This window comes from Vidua chalybeata, chromosome 1 (assembly GCF_026979565.1).
Source record: "Vidua chalybeata isolate OUT-0048 chromosome 1, bVidCha1 merged haplotype, whole genome shotgun sequence".
NCBI classification, from domain to species: Eukaryota; Metazoa; Chordata; class Aves; order Passeriformes; family Viduidae; genus Vidua; species Vidua chalybeata.
The window spans coordinates 21,179,212-21,201,724 of record NC_071530.1 but is presented as its reverse complement, the minus strand read 5'-3'; the positions used below and the strand labels follow the sequence as shown (position 1 = coordinate 21,201,724).

Sequence of the window (22,513 nt, the reverse complement as noted above, 5' to 3'; positions counted from 1 at the left end):
TTTTTTAAAACAAAATGTTTTGGTTTTCACATTAGCTGGCATGGGAATATTTGTTACAACAAAGCCAGAACACTCTCCACCTGATCTATCTCCTCATGCCTCTTCCAAGCCTAAAATGGGAAATAATTAACCCAGATATAAGCCTGGGTCTCCTGTGAGACATCACTGTTAGTTTAGATCTATTTTCTTTATCAGGTCTTACTATGATGACTTATTTTTTCTCAGATACTATTAAAACATTAAAGATCAACAAAAAAAAAAAATCAGTAAGGCTATCTGAAGAGCCAAGAACTATCATATAAATACATAATGTAAAATTTCTACAAAGAATATGAAATCTATGGAAACTTTTTTGAAACTTTTTGCAGCTTCAGAGATTATTTTCTGGTGCTGCAGGTCTGTGATAAATGGGCAGAGTGCTTTAGCAGGGAAAATGTTAACCTTCATGACCAGGAGAACATCACAAGAGAGATGGTGTTTGTGCTCTTGCCATACACTTGGTTTGGTTGCTATACATTTGTCTTGTGCAAGTTTAAAACATGCCCTTCTCTCCGCAACTTTCCTGTGAGAATTGCTTGGTGTTTGGCTTCTGCAGCAATGACAAACAGGGCACACCCTGGCCCTCCTTGACAGGAGAAACAGAGAATCTAAGGGTGATGTTTTGTTAATATGACTCTGAATGTGAACTTGGGTAAACTCCTGAAAAGTAAGCTAGCCCCTATAATGCACTGACCATTTCACACAGGATCCTGAATTCTGCTCTGCTGCTGTTATCCTGAGTGACTTCTGGAAAAGTAATACTGTCTGATACAGTCCAGTTTTGGAAAGAGTTCCTGAAGTCTGCTTTATAATCCCTCACTGGAACAAAGAACAATACACAACCAAATGAAATGTAGTGCATTGGTGAAGTAGAATAACGTGCTGAAAACAAACAAAACCATGTGAAAAGCAAGTTGAACAATTACTTCTATTCTTTTCTAAAAGTCACTGTGTACAGTAGGGTAGCATCTTGAATAGCTAAGTGCCTCTCCAATACAACACACAGGCAAAACAAGAACAGTCCTTCAATATTAAAAGCATTCCTGCTGTGTCACATCATGGTGCCTGCATGAGCTGAATTCAAGACTTTTTATTGTTAAGAGGCACTGCCATTATGCTACATTTTAATATGGATCTTTGCCAACAATCATAAATAAAACACTCACTCATAAACAGTTCCTAAAGGCAGTGTGTCAGATGGTATTTCATTAAAAAGGCTTGCTGCAGTGGAGTACCATAGGCCATGGCTGGCTGGGGCTTTCTTTCCCCTGCATATTTCTAGGTGTTTAGTTGGTTCCGAAAAGGCTGTTTAGTTAATATAAGGTATGCCTACCAGAAGATCCTTCATGCTAACGGATGGAAAGTTCACAGCTAAAACATAGAGAAAATCAGTGTTGTTTTCAAGATTTGTCTAATGTGGGAAACCTATAAAAGCTGTGAGAAACAGGAAAAACTCAAAATGAGTTACAGAATGGTGACAAGAAAAAAAATAACCTGTGCTTAAACTAAAATAGTATTTGCTAAATATCTTTAAAGATTAAATCCGTAAGGGAAAACATATTCAAATATACTCATCCCTGGTATGTAAATTCTGAAATTTTCATGAAACAGAAAATATGATACAGTCTTCCGCAAGGATAAAATAACTGGACAGCCTTTCTCAAATTCAGCAAGAAGCATGTGAAATAAAAGATGAATGTCTCTCTGTTTACTAGACTGCTGTGGTGGTCATAGTGATAAAGAGTTTTAATAGACTAATTTTTAAAATAATCTTCTGTTTTTCCTGCTCTCTGGACTCCTCCCATGTTCTCTGCAATTAGCAGCTCACCACAAACATTGGGAAGAATAAGGCTGAATTACTTTTACAGAAAGCTGCATTTAGTAACTCATTACAAAGCTGACATCACTGCAACAAAAGGTCAGTCATGTAGGGATGTGGCAGAGGTTATCATGTAGCACAGTACTATTACACTGGGGGGAAAGATTATGTCAACTGCCTGCTAGTGTCCACATCCAGGATGCAATAACCCAGGGAATAAACACTCTTGGCAAGCACTGAAACCCAGAAATCTTCACAAAGCTGTTTGCAATTTGCAGCCAAAACTATCCACAAATGCTGGGAATAGACTACAGTCCTTGACAACACACAACTCCAGACATTTCCAGGGGGGAAGTTTAATCTACAAGGATGTAGAAATATAAAACAAAGTATTGCTCAAAGTAACTGTTTGTCAGATCATGTGCCTCTAATTTGGTTTCCAGTGACATTACACAGCTGCAGCCAATGGATTCCAGCCAGGCCCAACAGTCACTGAAGTTCTTTTTTTGTTTAAATTTAGTATCTGAACATGTTTTGCCCATCATTAAAATGGAGAGTAATTTCTCAAAAGTGAACTGTAGAAGTTACAACTGCAAAGAACATATTAGGTCACCTAGTCCCATCCTCAGAGCAATGTAGGATTGAAACACATTGCAAGAAATACTGAACATCACGGTGTTTGTTTTACTTTTTTTCCCCCCATTCCTTTTTTCCTTTATTGTAATCGTTATCAGTATATTCAAAAGTTAAAAAAACAACCACAAATGCCAGTGTAAACATGCTTCAGGTATATAAGTATTATAAAGTATTGCACATACAAAAGTCCTATGTTCAGTATTTCCTTATGGTGCTATTTCATCAGAGTTGTGCAGATGATGTGATTACAATGAGCTGCTGATATTATTTCTGAAGCTGCTACACACAACAATTAAATATTTACAAAAGCTGGAAGCTCACTTTTTTTCTTCATGGAAGGGTGATTTTGCCTGGAATGTATGGGATACAGGTGTGCAAATATGGGACAGGCTTGCTTTGTGATGGTATTTATCAGCTGATGTCTCAAATTTGCAAGGGATCAGCTCAAAACCATCTGGGGAAAGGAGTCTGTTAATGGTTTTCTGGGGGACTGGGAAGTCATCAGGGCACCTCATTCCTAGGAAACAGAGGTGCTTGCTTGTGTGAAGCACACAGGGGCTTCACACAATGTGCATTCAGGGGCACATGTCTCCTTCTCTCTGTAACTCTTGTGAGCACACTGTATCTGATAAGTTAAAGACTCCATAAAGGTCTTCTTGCAAATTTGTCTTAGATATGAAGCCGTAACACAGCTCCTGCTTGGATTTCCCAGGTTAGTCTGCATACAAGAAATGATAAATCTGTAAAATCTCGTGTCAGACTGGCAGAACTGACAATGTCTCGTAACTATGCCTATCTTGTAGTATTAGAAAGCAGAAGGCCAGTTGTTTAAAAGGAGCCAAAAAGTGGCAGAATGGATGAGGCCATTTACCAGTTCAGAAGCTGAGATGGATTAGAAAGAAAAGGAATTCAGGAGAAGGCAAGTGGTGTGTATGTTTCATAAAATGAACAATCCCTCATGAAATTTCCACAATATTCTGCACTCACAGGCAGCACTGAAAGACTCAAGCTTTCACATAAAAATTTGTACAGATTAGGGCTTAGAGCCCCTTCTGAGATAAAGACCATTTGCTGATAGAAGGAAAGAATGAAACATCCCTTCTTTGGAATCCTAAACCCAGAAAAAAAAAAATACTAAGTGTATATTTTTACTTTTTACCTCAAAATCTCTTTCTTTCTTTTTGTTCACGCTTAGCTGGCTGGCATCCTATTTTTCTGCATAAATAGAAATCCAGTCACCCTTTCCTGCAAGACTTAAAAAAAAAATTATTAAGCCCTAAACTTTGCCAAAAGCATTACTTTTAAGATGCTGCCAGCTTGTAGATTGAAAAATGAAAAAGGCAAAGATTACTTTAGGTGAAAAATTATGGCAGTAGCTGTTCCATTTTAAGAGGGGGTTTCAAAAAAGTAACAGGGCAAAGGCCATGAAATTTTGCCCCAGCCCCAAACCCACCAAGCCTTTTCAGTATCACCAGTGTGGCTGTGATTATTTAAAACAGTGTTTCAGAAATGTCTGTATCCTGTGTCAGTGTACAGCTGCCAGCCATCAGCAAAACAAGGACAGGGTAACTCATCCCTGCTCTATACTGTGCATGGATTTAGTTATCTGGGTGTGATACTGCCAGCTCTGGGCTGAAAGAGATACAACTTGTTTATCATATGTCTCATCTTGTAAAGTGTTCCATAAATCTTCTGCTTTGCAAAACACCTCGTAGCCAAGGAGGTTTTGTTCTGGGGTACAATGTGTTTACTCTTTTATTTACATGCAAAGTAAGTACGTGATTTCTATTATTTTTTCCTTCTCTCAAAATCTATGTTGATGATTATATCAGATACTTATTCCAAAAATGTGAAAAAATAAATAATTGTGCCCCATCTATAAAGTTATTTATAGACTACCTTTGTGTTTCAGAAGTACTTTCACAGTACTGATATATTACCTGTCTCCCTGAGCCATAATTTCATAGAAGTTCTTAGGGAGGTTTCAAAGGTACTCTGCATGATACAGTAGCATTCAGAAGGTTTGTCCTGCTTCATCTTCTAGACAATACAGCAATGAAGGCATTCTCTCCTTGAGAGATTTGGGCTTGTTCTGGAAGCATCTCAGTATACCACACGTGCTCAGAAGCATCTGCTGAAACGTAGACTGACTGGAATATGGGATAAACATTCTGTTCAGTGGAAAATATGTTTATAAGGCAGTGATAAATTACTTTCTTTGGCAAGGATGGCCATCATGTGGCATGTTCTCAGAACATTGCATAGATCAGATTGACACCATGTCACTTGCAGGTACAAAGGAAGACTGGTTGGAAAGAATCTTTCATTTAATCCTCATCGTGTTTCTAGTCTCTCAGGCAGGATTCTGACTTGAACTGTCACTCTCTTCCTTTATGCATCAGTAGTCTTGTTATTTGTCAGCTGTTGCCTGTCAGTCATGTCATCTTGAGGAGGTCTAGCTCTGTCAAAGAAGCCACACTGCAGAAAAAATCAACAGAAACAAAGATGTCATGGTAAGACAACCACAGGAAGACTCAGCTGCAGTTTGATTGTTCACTCAGGCAACCTGAAATGTTGAGCACAATATATGGCAGGCTGAGAGACTGTGAAGACATTTTATTTCTATCCCTATGAAAGTTTTAGAAGCAAGGCATCAAGTTCCAAAGCACAGCTTTAAAAATGCAAATTATATGATAGATGTCTTTGCAGGAGATGTAAAGTTGGCCTGAATGCTGGTATGGACTGATGCTAATGAGAAATCTGCTCCTCTCAGTTCAGCAATGCACTCATTCAGAAAAGAGGTTTAGACTGACAAGCAGTAATCATAAGAGAAGTGTAATATGTGTTGGGAAATGTCCACAGGACAGTGCTGTGACCTAGTCTAAAGATCGCTAAAGATGAGAATCTTCCCACCTTACTTAAACTGCCTAAAATTCACTCTTTTAGTTGAAAGGTTGAAAGTTCAAAAATGATTAAAGCAAGGTACCACCAAAAGGTAATTTTTCTCCTCCTTGCATGTTTAGACATAACTTTTTGCTGCTGCTACCTGACCAGATGAAGTTGGGAAGTTAGCATAGGCTGTACACCTAACCATAACCTTTAGGCAGCTAAAGACAGATACACCATATCCTAATGTAAGGAATTATTTCAATCTTATTTTTAATGTGAACTGAGAGCATGGACAAAAGCTACACTGGCTCCCTGTAATGCAGCAGTTTCCAGTAAATTGTCTTAAAACTTTTGAAGGGAGTGTAACAACCAACACAACAATAGAAAACTTTAAAAAACAAAATATATGATATATTTATATAAAAGGAAATCTTCTAAAAATTAATTCTGAGAACTAGGAGTGTTGTTCCATGCTGACAAAAACTGGAAATTCCTGAATTATTCAGAGAAAACAAACTTAGAGTAACTTCTTTTTGAACCTAAACATCCTGAAATAGGTCTTGGGAAATGGAGCCAAACTCTACCATTTTTGACCAGGATTCAGTAATAAAGGAGGACTTTGAAAACAAGTTCCCTACAAAAAGGTCAATGACATTAGCATGTCAGAAATGCTAAACCAAAAAAAGACACGTGTACTCTCTTTTTTATCTGTTAGAATCTTCCAATATTTTCGGGGTTTTTTTTTAGGCAACAGTAACAGCAATAATGGAACATACCTTCCATAAAGCTAGGGTCAGCAGAGCTAGTACTAGTAGTCCAAGAAGTATGGCTAGTATTATAACCCATAAAGGGATCTCAAAGGAGACATTTGGGGTGGACCAAATGACAGATGTTCTGATCTGCAATGAAAGGAATACATTTAATGAACAAAAATGAAGCAAGTAAAGCAAGTCTGCCAGTAGAATAGAGGTTAGAAGCATTGATTTCAACAGCATTTTGCAGATTAGAAATACACATTTACTGAAATTTTCCCATGTTGACTTGATTTGTTGTAATTTCCTTTCCATTTGTTCATGATAATTACTAGAAATGGAATTCACACATATATAAAAGTCTTGTCATATCAGACATATAAATAATTTTCCCATAATACAGAGTGGCAAAAAAATCCCCTTCTATGCAGATGCTCCACGAATATTCAAGAAGCAAAGTTCTGCTCATATGCTGGTATAGCTTAGGCCACTGAACTGCACTGAATTACTCCCAAGCAATGCTTGACTTTGGCCCAAACTCTTAATTCAAACCACAGTAGATGCCAGCAACATTTTTCTTATTTTAATTTCTGCTGACATTCCAGCATACATTTTTTCCGATGATTTGCATTTCAGCTAAGTAGTCCAAAAATGAAACTCAAGCAGCATGTATTGTCCTTGTGATAAAGCCTAACACACAGTATGATGTTATCTTCTTTAAGAGAAGCCAAGCATACAGACTATTACCTACACGGGAAACAAGCGTGAAATGCGCTCTCTCATTGTCTGAGGCTCTACAAAGCAACAGAGTTATCTTGAGTTATCAGAGGTTTTAACTGACTTGGCAAACTTCTCTCTTTAGACCTTCATGTGGACAAAGAGTAGTAATAACCCTTTTGTATTTCTCCTTCTGGGGACATCCACACTCTCCTCCATACTCTCCTTTCCATACCTTGTACAAAATGTATTGTATGCTCTCAGGCTCTGCTTGGAAGGATCCTCATCAGTCTCACTGAATATTTGCTCAGTCCCTGCTACTACCAGGTGGGAAGGAATGAGTTTGGGCTTTCCTTAGCTCTTCTGACACAAATATATCCCCTCAGTCTTAAGTTTATTTTCTCTAATTTTTCCCTTTGTTGTTAGCCTAGGAAGTGATTTCTCTCTGGGTTTTCTCTTAGACCTCTGTCATCTGCTCCTAGTCTCCCTTAGGACAAGTATGTGACAGATGGAAGTTATTTGCTTTATGACATGATGAACTCAGTTTGCAAAGAAACTGAAGACACAAACTCTCAAATGATATTACTCTTCCGTACTTAAGGTACAGCTAGGAAATCTACTCTTTTTAATAAGTTTCTTGGCTATGGTCCAGTCCCTAAGCCACACTCATAGTAAATTTTCTATGTTTTTTTTTCCTTTATTACCTTAGTGACTGATGCACTAGAAATTTAACAAAATACTAATTTCTAATTTGTTCGTTGAAGGAACAGCACCTAACTTTTAAGAATGGGCACAACTCTGTAGTTCAGCTCAAAACTGTTTCCATTCCTGTGCCTCTCATTTCTCTCCTTGAAGATGACAAATTTAATCATTTAATCCTTTCTGCACCATCCAGTCCTTTCTTCTCTCACTTTTTCTTGTGATCAGCATTCTTTCATAGATTTTTCCTTCTGAAAGCACCAGTAGATCTGTCTTCCAGCTACTGTCAGGCTTAACTGGAAGACACTTTTGCATAGTAATTTTCACTTACTTCATCTGTGCAGCCAGCTGCTCCCTACTCTGACACAGCTCTTACAGAGATAGCAGTCTGGTGAGCTCTACTAATGCATGTATTTTTTATAGTATCCCTCACCAGGAAACAAAATGTAGGGACAAACTTTCTATGTAGGAAACCACTTGCTTTCTCCCAAAGCTTACACTGAGGGTTACACAGAAAATTCCAAGACACTGCCCAGTCCTGGTGTTTGCACTTTAACATTGGCTCTGAAGATGAAGTACTTGCAGTGCTGGCCATACCATCGTTGATCTAACAAACACAGATAATATACATCTTTGGAGCAGCTTTAAATAGTCAAAAGTCTGCAATATTTCAAAAATATAACATTGTCCAAGACTGAGCACCAAGATGTTTCCTATTACCATCTGAGTAGCAGTTGCATCTGGACAGTTTTCCTTATCTCCTGTTAATAGGCCCATCAATGTCTTGCCACGTGACTCAGAGATAACACTCTCCAAGAGCCAGTTCTGTTTAACAGGTGATTAAGAACACACCTTGTGACTCAAAATAACATCAGCCCATTGTGAGATGCTCCGCCCAGGGGGAGAAGCTAGGCATTCCCACCTGGATAAATCCAGGAATTTCTAGACAGAAAGGCAGCCTTTCCACAGGTTTCCAAGAAGACACAGCAACCACATCTGCCACTCCAAGAGGACTGCAGCCACTCCAATTTGGACTGCTACCAGCACGCTGGCCAAAGCGGGTGTCAGGTTGTATTCTGACTTTGCCAGTGGTCTTCCTTTTGTATCATTGTGTGTATTTTTGTCTTTTGTTTTCCCTTTTCCCAGTAAATTGTATTTCTGACTTGGAGTCTCTCACTGGTTTTGCTTTCAAACCAGAACAAACATCTACAAACAATAGGTATGAGAGCAAATTAAAGCAAGAAAGAATTACTTTAAGGAAAACAGCATTGATAAAACAACCCCTGAAATGTCACACTTATGTCCCAACAGATATACTGATGGTCTGATCAAGTGATCAACCATGCCTCTGCCAGCAAAGGAAGACCATTCCTTTGCCAGCCTCCTCTTTGGGTTGCTTCTTAACCACTGCAAAAATTCATAGGCTCTCTGCATCATTAGATTCAGCTAGAGCAGAGCTCATTTAGTAAGGATAAAATGTTCTTCAATGGCTCTGCTTGTGTCTCAGAGTGGCATTAAAATGCAACGGCAGAGAAAATGAGAGAAGGGTCATTCTGAACTGTCTGCACAGATTCTTCCCAAGAAAAGCCAATTAAGGAAAAAGATGAATTCAAGTAAAAGGTTAACTGACCAGGGAAAACAGAAAGGATGCAGTTACAAGGGGCTGCTTGAAGCCTGCAGAAAACAATAGGCTCAGCTGCCCAAGGAAGAAAGCATCTCCATTCTACTGCTAGAAAATCATGAACGCTGCCCTAAAGCAAGCCTGATCACATACAGCACAAGAGTTGGGAAGTGCTGATGAAAATTCATGGGCCCCAAGACAGCAAAAATGGACTGATTCAAAAAACTCCAACTCATTCACAATGTGCACTTCCTTCCTGTGTTGGCAAACTCTGAGGTACTACATACATGAAGTTACAAATTTTAATTATTGTTTGGAAAGGACCTGACACTGTCAACATACAGATTGCATATCTTAATCATCTAAGATTTGAGCTTCACTACGGTTTCTATTCGTAACACCATCACTTGCCTGAGCACGTTGCTATGAATCTGGAGCACTGATGTGAAAGACTACTTACCAAAACCATCTTAAAAATATTTGTAAAACAGAAGAAAAAATAAAAGGCAAGCAGTGCTTTCTGTTGTCTCAAGTTCAATGAAATGACTGACTCCATTTTACAGCAAGACCAAACTACAGGGAAGAACCCTTTACATGCAAAGAATTTATTTTGCCATTTCTGCTACTGATAGCTTCAGCCAAATTCCTAGGTAGCATAACATGACTGAGAAAAATACACGAGGAAATGGAAGCCAGCATTGCTGATTTACAGTGGATTGTAGAACATCATTAAAGAGAACAAAAAGATTCTGACAAGCTGCTGGCCAGGTATGGACAGCTTGATAGGTGGACAGTCTCCTGGGTCTGGCCAGGAAAGGGTTAATTTTTGGAGCAGCCTGAAGGGGGCATGGCCAGGACCTGGAGGTTACTCTATAACAGCTCACATTATTACCTGAGGCTGCACAAGGGAGTCTCTTCGAAGTTCCTCCCAGTTGAGTAAGCCTGGCAGAGGGAGTGTTGGGTATTGTCTATTGTTAGGGAGCTTCCCTGTCAGTCTTTCCTTTCTTGTACCCTCTGTCATTAGTATTGTTGCTGTTACTGTTATTTTTCTTATCTTATTGCTGTTTCCTATAAATTATTCTTATCTCAACTTGTGATCTTCACATTTTGTACCTTCAATTCTTATTCCCATCCTATTGCAGGGTGAGAGGGAGGGAAAGCAGGGAAGCATGCAAGTGGTGCATGGTTTAGAAAGTCACAGTGGGAGAATAAACTGGAGAGTACCATTCCTAGACCATGACAACAGTCTACTGAAATTTTACATCCTGAATATGGAAATTATCTGAGTGGGCAAGTACCTCTTGGAGTAGGAAGAAATTTTGGTTTACAAATTTCTTCAGATAGTATTTGATTGAACCACATTTGGTTCCTTAGGCACCAAGTCCAGTTTAACCCAATCTAAGGTAGCTACTTCAGCACCACAGGTGCTGAGACAGGGGTGAAGTAAGCTGCTATGTGGTGTTTAGGTCTGAATAGCCCATAGGGCAGCATATGATTGCACAGGAGCAGAACAGCAACTAGACTATTAATGTGTGCCAATTCATTGTTCAAAATTAGGTAGGGTCAATCCAGATTTCAAAGCATGTTTGATATCCTCCTGAAATCAGTGCAAACAGATTATTTCATTAGGGATGGTAGATTTCATTAGGTTTTGACAGTAGTGTATGCAACTACAAGTACACATGTTGCCTTTCCATGCCTTCTTTTATGTGCCAGTTCTAGATATTTGCTGTATTTGTGTGCTGTGTTTTCTTTCCTCTTAGGCTATGAAAACAGTAACACAAGGTAGCTCTTATTCTGATATCTACAGAGCACCTATCAGCATGGATCTAGACAAGGACATGTGGCTCTTTCTGAAGATGCTAAACAATTATGAGTGGTGTAGTAGCACTCAGCCTTGCTTGTGCTGTCTGTGTTCAGAATCATTTCTCCCTTCCTCCTTCTGTCCTTCTGCTTTTACAGACCATCAAGTACAACTTATGGTTTAATTTCAGTAGCTCAGCTGGAGCTTGACAAATGTTGAAACATAAACAAGAAACTATAATCTTATAGAAGAGCAGGGTATCATATTCATAATCCTTAGATTATCAGCAATGAGCAAAACAGACAGCAGAAATTAGGTCTATCCTGTATCAAGCAGACACTGGTGCAAAGCTGGCACACTACCCTTCTCCTTTAGCCTGAGCGCAGCCAATGCTAACAAAATATTTGCCTGCTAAAATCTTGAAACCATCCTGTCGAACCCACACCCTTTTCCCATGAATTCTTCTTTGTCTTTGGTTTTAAAAGCAAGGGGATGGTTCTGCTAAGTACTTGAAATTTATTTCCTGAGCAGGGGATTATATGTAGGCATCAGTCTCACTCCTGCCTGTGTGCATTACCAGTAGGATATAATGCCCCTGGGCTGGCCCCCTTTATACTCTACACAAAGCCTTGCAAGGCTACTACTGCAATTCCTTGTGAACAGTTTGACACTGCAAGTCCTGAACACCCACAGAGCTGAGGCAGAAGCTGGAGGGGAAGACAGAAACAAAACATTCCTTCAGTTTTGTCTGCCTCGTTTCACCATTTTTACAGAAGACTCTCACTTCACCCCATGCTGTCCACAATAGTTTTACATGTGATTTTGATTTAAAACAAGTTTGTATTTTCAGCTTGGATTTCTGTTTAGTACTGCAGGATCAGAGCCAGGGAATGTTTCCATCTAAGGTGGCCAATATGAAGTGGGTTTTTTACACAAGTGTTGCATGTTGACACTGTACTTTAGATGTGTGTTAGCTTCCCCCTCTGTTCAGGACAAGACTTTAGGCTGAACACTGAAAACAATGCTTGCTTCTCTGTTAGGTGGGTGAAAAGCACATCTCAAAAGATTTGAGAGGAGCCATCTGACTTCTGACACTGGGATGAGAGTGAACATCTCACACCTTTGGTATCCAAAGATGGCCAGAGAATGCCATCTGCCTCCGGCACTGAGATGAGGGTGAAGTCGACCCAAGAGTTATAGACAGAGCCTTTGTTTGCTATTGGAAATAAAATCCACACTGGTCTTAGCACAGATGCTGTCAGACAGTCTTAACTTCATAATGCCTTTTGTGGTTCCATGAAAGTAATTTGTTGCTTATGAAAGTGTTCTTCTGGGGAGGGTTTTAATTTGTGCCTTTTTAAAAATGTGCCATACTTAAGCTCACTGTAAGTATATAAAATAATTATTAGGGTTTTTGCCACTGTATTTCATCCAGTTTGGATTTTGCTTCTGATTTTAGTGTCTTCAAAATAGTTTTTGATTCCTCTGCAAGGGAGCACAAAGCAGAGAGAAGCACATGAAGTAATCTGCTGCTTCATTGGCACTTCCTTGTGTATAGATGGGAGTTAGGTTTGACTGGTGCAAACGTCCAGCATCTCTGGTCAGATTTCAGTGCATCCCAGTGGGATTCTCACAAAGTAATTTTTTTCTCCCTGGTTCTTTAAAAGACACACTTCAAAAAAAATAAAAATAACTTCTCCATAATTTATTCTGCTACTTTAAGAAACAGCAACTAAATTAATTATTCTAGTGCTACTGTTTTTGCTGTCCATGATAACCTTCCTTTAGTCTTCAGAAATTTTACTTTACAGAGGCTGAGAAACAGGAATTCTTTTGTACTTCTCCATGTCCCCATCCAACATTACAGCATAACACTCTTATACGTTCTCAAAAAATGCTCAAAATAGAATGTAAAAACTCCCTCGAGCTTGAAGTCAAATTTATGATTACACATTACAAATATTTATGCAAATATATTTCATGAGGAATATAAGCTTGTTTAAAGTACGATCACCATGTAATAACTAAAATAAGTTATAGGTCTTAGTCTGAAACCAATGTTACTCACTAGAGGACACTGGTCAAACAGTTTAGATTAAAGGCATCCACAGCAAAAAAATCCTATCAAATATTTAAGAAAAGCAACCATATTTTATTAAACTACCAAACTGGCACAAGAATAATAAATTAAAATAAAGCAAATTTCTGCTTATTCTAACTTTGTACTTTTTGCAATAAAAAGTACTTTCATGTTGAACATGAAATTCACCAAGTAAGACAGTATTATTTATCACAATAATACTTGTAGCCAAAAAATGAAAATTTTCTCTTGAATCAAATAGCTGTTAGCAAGGAAGTTCAACCAGTTGTATAATATATGGTTGCAATTCTAAGGCTATCAAAATTAATGGAAATACTATTATAGATGTCAGTGGATTCTGGTTTAAGCTCCATGCTAATTTTCTGTTTGATGCATTTTCAGTCTAATGTTTTACTATAAAAGATCCAGGTTTTCTTACATTTACCTAATGTTTCCCACACCTTTGTATCATGACCCTGTCTTCAAGATGTATGTGTCCAAGACCTATATTCCATGATTATAAAGTCCTTAGAGCTACAAATAGGACTACGTGGCTCTGTAGGTTACTGATGTGTATGGGATTATTCATGCCATTAAAACTAAGTATCAGCCTGCCTAATTGGAATTCAGCCCTATAAGAAGTAAATGAAGGACATATGCTCTATTCTTTAAAATATATTATCTTCTTTATATAAACTTTAAAGTGCTAGCTGATTATTAGATACATACTTTTGAAATTTGATTTTAAAAATATTTAAATCTTTCTTCCACTTCCATCCTTTCATTGTGTAAAGGAAAATCATAAACGTTGAAAGGAATCTTTGGAAGCTTTTAAAACACAACTAGTGATCTTTTTCAGAAGGAGCAAAAATATTAAGCTTTGCCCAACTTCAAGGAAATATTTCTTCTTGCAAGTGGAACATCAAAGAACTGGTGCATATAACACATCAAGCTGTAGAGCTGGCAAGCATCCACTGCCATGTCCAGATATGAAACGACATAAAAGCGTTATCATTTTTCAACATTTTACAGTTGCCATTACAGGCATTTTGCTGTAAATCATCTGCTGCAAATAACAAGCTTTATACTGGCTGGAGTAAGAGAATGAAATGCTTATCTGATCATTTGGTAGATCATCTGACACTTGTTGAGAACAGCAGGCTATCACCTGGGCTAAAGCACTACAGTTCAGATGAAGGCCCCACTATCAACAGAATTCTGCACATGTGTTTCTGGTACAGAACACATGCTGCAAGAAAATAAAAAGAGCCCGAGTATATCTGTCAGCTTGGTGCCTTTGAACCTTTCTGGATGAATACTGCACTAAGCACCAATCCTCTCTAGTGAAGTCATGGTTCTACTGATGATGGAGGTTAGAAATCACTGTGCACACAGAACCAAGATTTTACCTTGGGTCTTCCCAGAGCAAGTATCAATCAAACATTCAATCTGTGTATGTATAAAACAAAACTTTATAACCTGCATACTTTAAAATATACTCAAAGTAAGCTCTAAAGTGCATTATTCTGTTGCTTTTCTAAGTAAGAAAGTATTCTGTCCCTATTCCTACAGATTGATATGATGTATTTCCACCACAATTCAACTTGGCAAAGTTTGAACTGAGCTTACCTTTTAAAAGAAGGACTGTAACTGATGAATCTTTATAAAGATGAGAACATTAAGCCTTAAAATTTCCGACTACTCTTATACTAGAATCAATTTTTACCCTCATATTTTACTTATCTTTATCAGTAATGACAAAATAGAGTGAATTTTAACCATGGTATTAGACAACATAAGAAACAAATTACTTTAAAGTGCTCCCCAAACCCAATCCTTTGGCACCAGCAAACAATTACATCAAATTTATGCCTCCAAAATTAATTTTTCATATAGTAGTCCAGAGCCATACAAATCTTGGTCTACAAATAAGGCAAGTACTTTAGCATCTATCTATCTATCTATCTATCTATCTATCTATCTATCTATCACTTCTGTAAGGATTACCAAGTAAATTTGTATCTTTACACTTGATGTGCTGTGAGGTAGCAATCCTAGAAAGGCATACAGAACTTCCTGAAAATCAGGGTATCAAAGAAGCTTAACACAGATAGAGAGAAGTTGCTGTAGACAGTACACAAGCTTGTGTGAGAGAACTGCTGACTGGGAGAAGAGTGAGCTCTCTAAACCTGACAGAAACATGATTCTGGATTTTGCATAAAATTTCCTCCGGATTTTTTTTACCCCAGACAAAGTAACTAGATACTCGCTTTCACAGTTCTGTTTTCTTTTGGGTGCAAAATCCATCCGAATTGCAATAAAACATTCTGCACATTAGTTCAGCAAGAAATTATTTTAAAATGTAATAAGAATCATGTATCATCAACTTCCACAGAAAGCAATGAAGTTATTTCCTTTAGGTATTACTTCAGGAATTTACACTAGAAAAACAGGAAAGACCAATCTCAATATTTTCATCTATAAGAACTTTCACAGCTGTGATCAGAGTGACCAAATACATGTGCTTCACACAAATATATAATTTTCAGTTACTTACTGCTATGCTTCCCTCAGGGAGCTTTGCTGGTTGCACTTTATATGGCATGCTCTTAACTTCAAAGGAAACATTGGAAGAAAGACTGTAGAGATCATTCTTTCTCTGAAATGATAGAAAAAAAAAGAAATTATTAAAACCCATGTTTATTTTTAAAAGCATTATGAAAGATAAGCAGACAAAAAAAAACTCCAGAGCACTGATTTCATAAGTCAGATGGTTTCTTCTGGTGAAGAGTGCAGGAATTGAGACCTGTATGTGTCCATGAGATAAATACAGCATAAAGCTGGAGTACAAAGGCCACATGTTGAAAATGGGGAAGAAGGGTTAGGTATGCAGAAAAATACATACAGTTGTTTCTCATTTTTCTCTCTGAAAGTGGTGAGTTAAAAGCATGGGTGAAGTTTATGGGGTGTCTATGTTTTAAACCCTCACCTCTGCTGACCAAGCTCAACAGCCAGTATGGGTATATTGAGAACATTCACAGGCCTATGTTGACACCAGGTTGGTAGAATTTCCTGATAACATCAAAGAAATGGCTGTGCCTTCCCATCAAACAATAGAAGGAACAACCATCTTTGAACTTCACTTACACAGAATCACAGAATAGTTTGGGTTGGAAGGGCCCTCTGGAGATCAGCTAGTCCAACTCCTCTACCAAGGCAGGCACCTAGACCAAGCTACACTTAGAACGTGATTGATTTCCTACTGCAGTAGAGCTCAGAAATCCTACTCACCTTGCTTGTTTACTAAGTTGTATCAATGTGAGAGGAATGTACAATAGCCATTGTTTAACTGGCCACCTAGTAAAATATTTATATAGCTGTCATTAAGTATTTCAACAAACCCAAAGATGTGCAGACAAAATGTGCAATTGATTTTCTGGGTGACACTACGTGCAACTCATCTTGTATATCCCTTCCCATGTAAATCTGGGGTAGTGATATGGATCTTCTTTGAAAGTGCTTCAATATTCTCTGAGAAGAATTAGATTGTTAAATGCTAATATGGTCAATGCAATTCAGAGGGCTAGGAGTTATGACTGTTATATCCTTTTTCTCTATTACTATTATTATCATCCTATTTTTACTACCTGTCTTAATCCTTTATGAAATATGATTATCAGATTTCAACACAATGTTTGGCTGATGATTTACACAAAGAGAGAGCTTTGTAAGTAAAGCAGTCTTTCCTTTTGTCACCAGCTTTTTCAGTCCAGCACATTTGGAACACCAGTGTCACCTCCTGAATCCCCTTCTGCAAAACCTTCTCATTCCTTCTATTTCTCACACATTTAGGAGTTCTCCTCCACTGACAAGAATTGGGTCCTGTGTGATTGTTCAACATCTTTTCCTCAGTTTTTCTCTGTCGGTTCCTGTTGCATCAAAAGCATAAACCATCTCAAAGAACTGCTTTTCCTTTTTCAGCTCTTTTGTTGAGCCAAGACTGAGGTGAAAAGACACCTTAATAAACTGGGCTACTATATCTCTCCTTCACAGATGGAAAAGGGTTTGTTTGTGAAAATGACCTGAAATAAGCATAATATAAGCCTGGGAGCCAACGTGGATGCATTTGAATGACCATGGCCCAAACCAAAGTTTTCACAGAACTGCTGTGGTTGAAGAGCATATTTGGAGTTTGTTTCCTCCAAGTACAGGCACAGTAGAATCAACTAGAGCAGTATGCTCACAACCATGTCCAGTTAGGGTTTGAATATCTCCAAGAAAGGAAACTCCACAATCTCAAGAAGCAACCTATTCCAGTTTTTACTACCCTCCAAGTAAAAAAGGGTTTTTTTTTAATGTTGAAATGGAATTTCCTGTATTTCAATTTGTGCTTTCTCCCTGTTCCTTGATATTGAGAAGACCCTGCAGTGTGTTCTTTACTCCCTCCAGTCAGATATTTGCACATGCTGATGAGATTCCTCTTGAGCTTTCTCTTCTCCAGACTGAACATTGCCGTCTCTTTCAGCCTCTCTTGGTATATCGAATGCTCCAAGCCCTTAATCATCATTGTGGCTTTTAGCTGGACTTGCTCCAGTATATCCACGACTCACTTGTCTCAGGGAGCCCAGGACTGAACTCCAGATCTGTTTTATCAGTGCTGAGTACAGAGGAAGAATCAATTCCCTTGGCCTGCTGGCAGCGCTCTTCCTAATGCAGCCCAAGAGGTTGTTGACTTTCTTTTCTGCAATGGCACACACAGTGGGCTCATCTTGAACTCTGCATCCCACAGTACTCCAAGATCCTTTGCTAGAACCTTCCTGGTTAGTTGAAATGATCCTATGTACTGGCACAAAGGATTATTCCTCTTGTGGTACAGCACTTTGCATTTCCCTTTGTCAAAATTTATGAAATTCCTGCCAACTCACTTCTCCAGCCTGTTGAGGTTCTTCTGAAGGGCAGTACAAACAACAGCTATATCAACCACTCCTGCCACTTCATTTCCATCTGCAAATTATCAGGCCATCAGGTCATGATAAAGCATGATATCCCTTTTGTAAATCCACACTGACAGCTTCCAATCATCTTCCTGTCCTTGAGATGTTTGCAAATGGCTTCCACATTTTTTTCTCCATCACCTTCTCAAGGATTGAAATAAGGCTGACTGACCTATAGTTCTCTGAATCCTCCTTGAAGACAAGTGTTACCATTTGCTTTCTTGCAGTTTTCAGGAACTCTCCCCAGTCAACATGAACTTTCAAAGATAATTGAGAAAAGTCTCATATTCTCATTGCCCTCCCTCAGGACTTCTATGTGTATTCCATCAGGTTTTTTGGACTTCTGTATGTCCATTTTGTTAAAATGTTCCCTTATCCTTACATCTCTCTGCTGAAGATAAATGTTGATAGCTGCAAGTTTCCTCTCTGGTTGCAGAGATCTTGGTTTACTGTATGCAGATTTTCCCAGTAAAGACAAAAGTGATGGAGGGAGGCCTTGGGTAACTCAGCCTTTTCTATGTTGCATTCAGGAGAAGATCCATATTTTCCTCAGTCTTCTTTTGGCTGCTGATATTCTTATAGAAGCCTCCTTAATGCCCTTTAAATCCCTTGCTAGGCTTAGGTGCTGGTGGGCTTCTACTTTCCAAACTCTGTCCCTGCATTCTCAGACACTCTCTACATTCCTTATCCAACCCCTGCCCTGGGTCAACTGACTCTGCTTCCACCTCTTTTATGTTTCACAGAATCATAGAATCATAAAGATTGGAGAAGACCTCCAAGATGATTGAGTCTGACCTTTAACCTATCACCATTTTTGTATGTCTGGATTGTACCAAGATGGTAAAACTCCACTTGTCAGGATGGACAGTTCTTGAGCTTAAAGGATGATGATCCTGGAGAATCAGTAGTTCTTCTGGACTTCTCTTTTTTTTCAGGATAATCTCCCATGGACTTCTTCCAAACAGATCCTGTAAAGGGTGTTCTCCTGAGCTCCAGGGTTGTAGTTCTGGTATTTGCCTTGTCCATTCAGTCTCCTTTTAAAAAACTAATTTTCTCTGCAAATATGTGAGGGTGATAAAAAGCCAGCACATTTATTGCCTTCTGGAACTAATTTGGCTATGCCATAATTTTGTTATTTTAAAATATTGAGAGCAGCTGAATGGTTATTATCAGAAAATTCAACCTCTCCTTGGGGCCTATACTAGGAAAGAACAATACTAAAAAATCTGTCTCAAAGAACTACACAGGCATAGTCAAATCAGCTGCTTAGATAGAGATATCTAAGCATCAAATGGGAAAGACAGCATCAAATGGAAAACTATTCCAAAAGGAACTATCAATATCTATCTATTTCTATCAATAGTGTTTGAAAAATTAAGCTTGGTAAATAAGTAGTTTTATAAACATTCATGGTGCAGAACATCTATGAGGTGATATTCAGAAAAATAACTTTTCCTTATCACATTAATTATTTTCCATTTCCAGACTCAAGACATTTTTCATATTTTATTCTTCAGCTCTAGATTCCTTCTCACACAAAATCTCAGCATGTTTCTGTGGGTGTGCATTCAGAAAAAAAGACTTATATTTTCAATCCTAAGCAATTAATATCAAGCAGGATTCTGGATATAAATCATATGATTATATGATTTATAAACGTAATCTGTAATGGAGAGAGCAGAATATGTTATTGAAGAAGTAGACATTAGACATTCAGCTGGATTGGCTAAAGTACAGTAAAGGCATTAGCTCTCTTGAAGCCTCCTATAAAGGAAACAGCACTAATGGAAAAATAAAACCTTTCACCTACTATACATGGCTTATTTCATTTTCAGCTTATATCAGCAACAAGAACATCAGAGGAGGGTACTTCCTGTGGATTAATGCTTGGCTCGGGTTAATAAGCTTGGGTTGTGACCACAGCTATCAACTCGCCTCAACCCTTGATTAGGCTCCTGGAAATGCTGGAATACAGGAATGGAGACTATAAAAGACTAGAAAATATTTTCCTGCATTTACAGAATTATGTGTTTGTGGCAAAGGACTTGAAAACAATGACTGTGGTCAACACTGGTTGCAAACAGGATTCTTGTACTAACACCTTTGAGATACAAGCAGCTGTCTTTCCTACAGCCTTTTTTATAATTCTCAAGCCAATTGTAAGAAACAGCATTTCTTTACCATATCATTTTTTAAATAGCACATGTTTAAATATTCAGTATTTACTGGAAGCTGCAGGACTTGTGGTTTGAAATTCAAGCTGAGGACTTAGTCTTGGCTCAGAGGAAGGAGAAGAAAGAATCTGGTATTTGTGTCAGTGCTTAATGACCAACAGTAGAGAGTCCAGCCCTAACTACACTGGTCTTTTGTGGTTCCCCTTGTGTTAGAACAAGCAGAACCTGATCTTGTGCTTGTTGCTGAGGTAGTAGTTTGCAATATTCTGGGAAGCAGGCAAAACATGGCCATCCCCTGTGGTGCCTGGGTGGCAGATCCTGATGATGTATTTATTAAAGCTTCTCTCTCTCTACATGCTTTTGTTTCACAAATAGATTTTTGAACTGAAGCCTTTGTTTTCTTTAAAAGTTGCAAGACAAAAGAGAAGCCAGAAATAAAGGAAAGTGTTCTCAATAAATATTCAGTGCAGTGTTTTCCTACATACAAATGAGACCAGAATAATGTGAGAACTGATGGAAAATCTTTGACAATTTGAAAGACAGTTCTCCAGGCTCCAGTGGAATGCTGGTGCTTTCTGCAGGAAGCTCAAGAATAGACCTGCTAACCCCCCCTCCCCAAACCATCTCTTAGGCATGTGGGCATCCTGGTCAGAGAACACACTGAAATGCAGGGACAGATCTGGATCCCAGGGAGCTATACTGAGAGTAGGTGGAACAAAATCTTTATCAGCTTGAAGACTGGCAGATCATTGCTGTTCTGCAGGTTTGAAGAGTTCAGCTACTGGAGGGAGTCCCCAGAATGACTCTGCTTCATTGCCTCTATGAAGAATTGTTCAGGCTCTTGGAAATGCTTTTTTTTTTTCTGCTTAGATGTAGCCCAGTGAAGTCTCCTTAGCTGAAATGCACATACTTCCCCTGTGGCAAGCTGCATGCTGTGGAGGTATTTTCACCCCAAGAACGTATGACTTCTGCACGCGGAGTTCAGTGCTGTTACAACAGTATAGCCCCTGCTTGATTAAACTTTGTTTCCCTTTGTATCTGCTGGAGTCTGGCACAATTTAAAGACAGGAGGGAAAGCAATACCTTTTAAATACATGCTTTGGGAATTCATTAGCTTGTTTCTTTGACCAATACCTCCCAAAACCTGAACTGCTGCCAATAAAGTAGCTTAAGTAAATGCTAAGAGTAGAGCTCATACAACTACTTCTTCTTAATAATTTGCTTAAAAATTTATATGTGACTCTGTACACATGGTAAAAAGTATTTGTGCTATTTGTAGCGAGAGGATATCTCCACCTAAATAAAGCTGTGACCAAAGACAATACTCTGAAAATCAACACATCCTTCTCTTTATCATTATATTCTTAGACTTCACATATTGTATTTTTTACATTCATTTTGACAGCAAATTTTAACTTATAATAGAGACAGCTATTTTGTTGTGATTCCAGAAGACTTCAATATACAGATTATAATGGTTATCAATCTAAGATGTTTATTTCTTCATATACCTAACATTACCTATACTGTAGCACATCAAGATATGTTCTGCTCTTGTTAACATTGTTTTTAAATAAAAATGAATGACAACAAAACTAGCCCATACCCAAAAGACTCCCAGTTAGTTCAGCCCCATGCAAATGTCTCTTTCTTTCTAGCTTTCATTGCACATAAACAATCAAATCCAGTATAATGTAGTACTTTTGGCCACAACCAAAGCTTTGGGTTTTACTAATTTTGTTTTTTCAAATAACAACAGTGTTTTGATGCAACTGAAAATGTTGTTGATGACTTCCTCCTTTTGTTATTACCTTGCCTAGAGAACTTCTACCACACTAAAGAGGCTCTGAGTTCATCAGTAATAAAATACAGAGATTCTCAACAGAATTTCTCATTGGAAGGTGCACTCTAACTGTGGTGACAGCTCCAGGTTCCAGGCAATGAAGGCAAAGGTGAGAGGATGTCAGGACTGGGACAACTTGTAGTTGATGGTCCAAACAAACATGGTATTACATCATGGTCTTCCTCTTTTTCTATACCCTTTCAGACCTCTCAATTTCTTTTTATATCCTTGGTGCAGCTTCAGCAGAAGGGAACACCATCATTTTATAAAACAGGGATGTGGGGCCTCTCAAGCTGAGTTTGAATTGAATTTGTGTCTTCCAGTCCTGAATTCTCTAATCATCGGACTGCCAGCTCTTGCTTCTGGCAATTAATATGGAATAAACCAAGTCCTCTTCAAGTCTTTCATCTAATTCTATAGGAGCCTTCTAAACAATTTTTTAGATT

General features: G+C 38.4%; 1 protein-coding gene across 1 annotated transcript in view; it reads right to left on the bottom strand.

The window, feature by feature from the left end:
- Positions 1-806: 806 nt before the first annotated feature.
- The window catches only part of ITGA8 (integrin subunit alpha 8), a 112,442-nt gene continuing 90,735 nt past the window's right edge, over positions 807-22,513 (bottom strand). The window contains exons 28-30 of the mRNA XM_053950927.1: positions 15,614-15,715; positions 6,160-6,282; positions 807-4,972 (exon numbers count right to left, since the gene is read on the bottom strand). Coding sequence (XP_053806902.1) covers positions 4,886-4,972; positions 6,160-6,282; positions 15,614-15,715 — 312 coding nt within the window. The 3' untranslated portion in view covers positions 807-4,885. The remainder of the gene's footprint in view (positions 4,973-6,159; positions 6,283-15,613; positions 15,716-22,513) is intronic.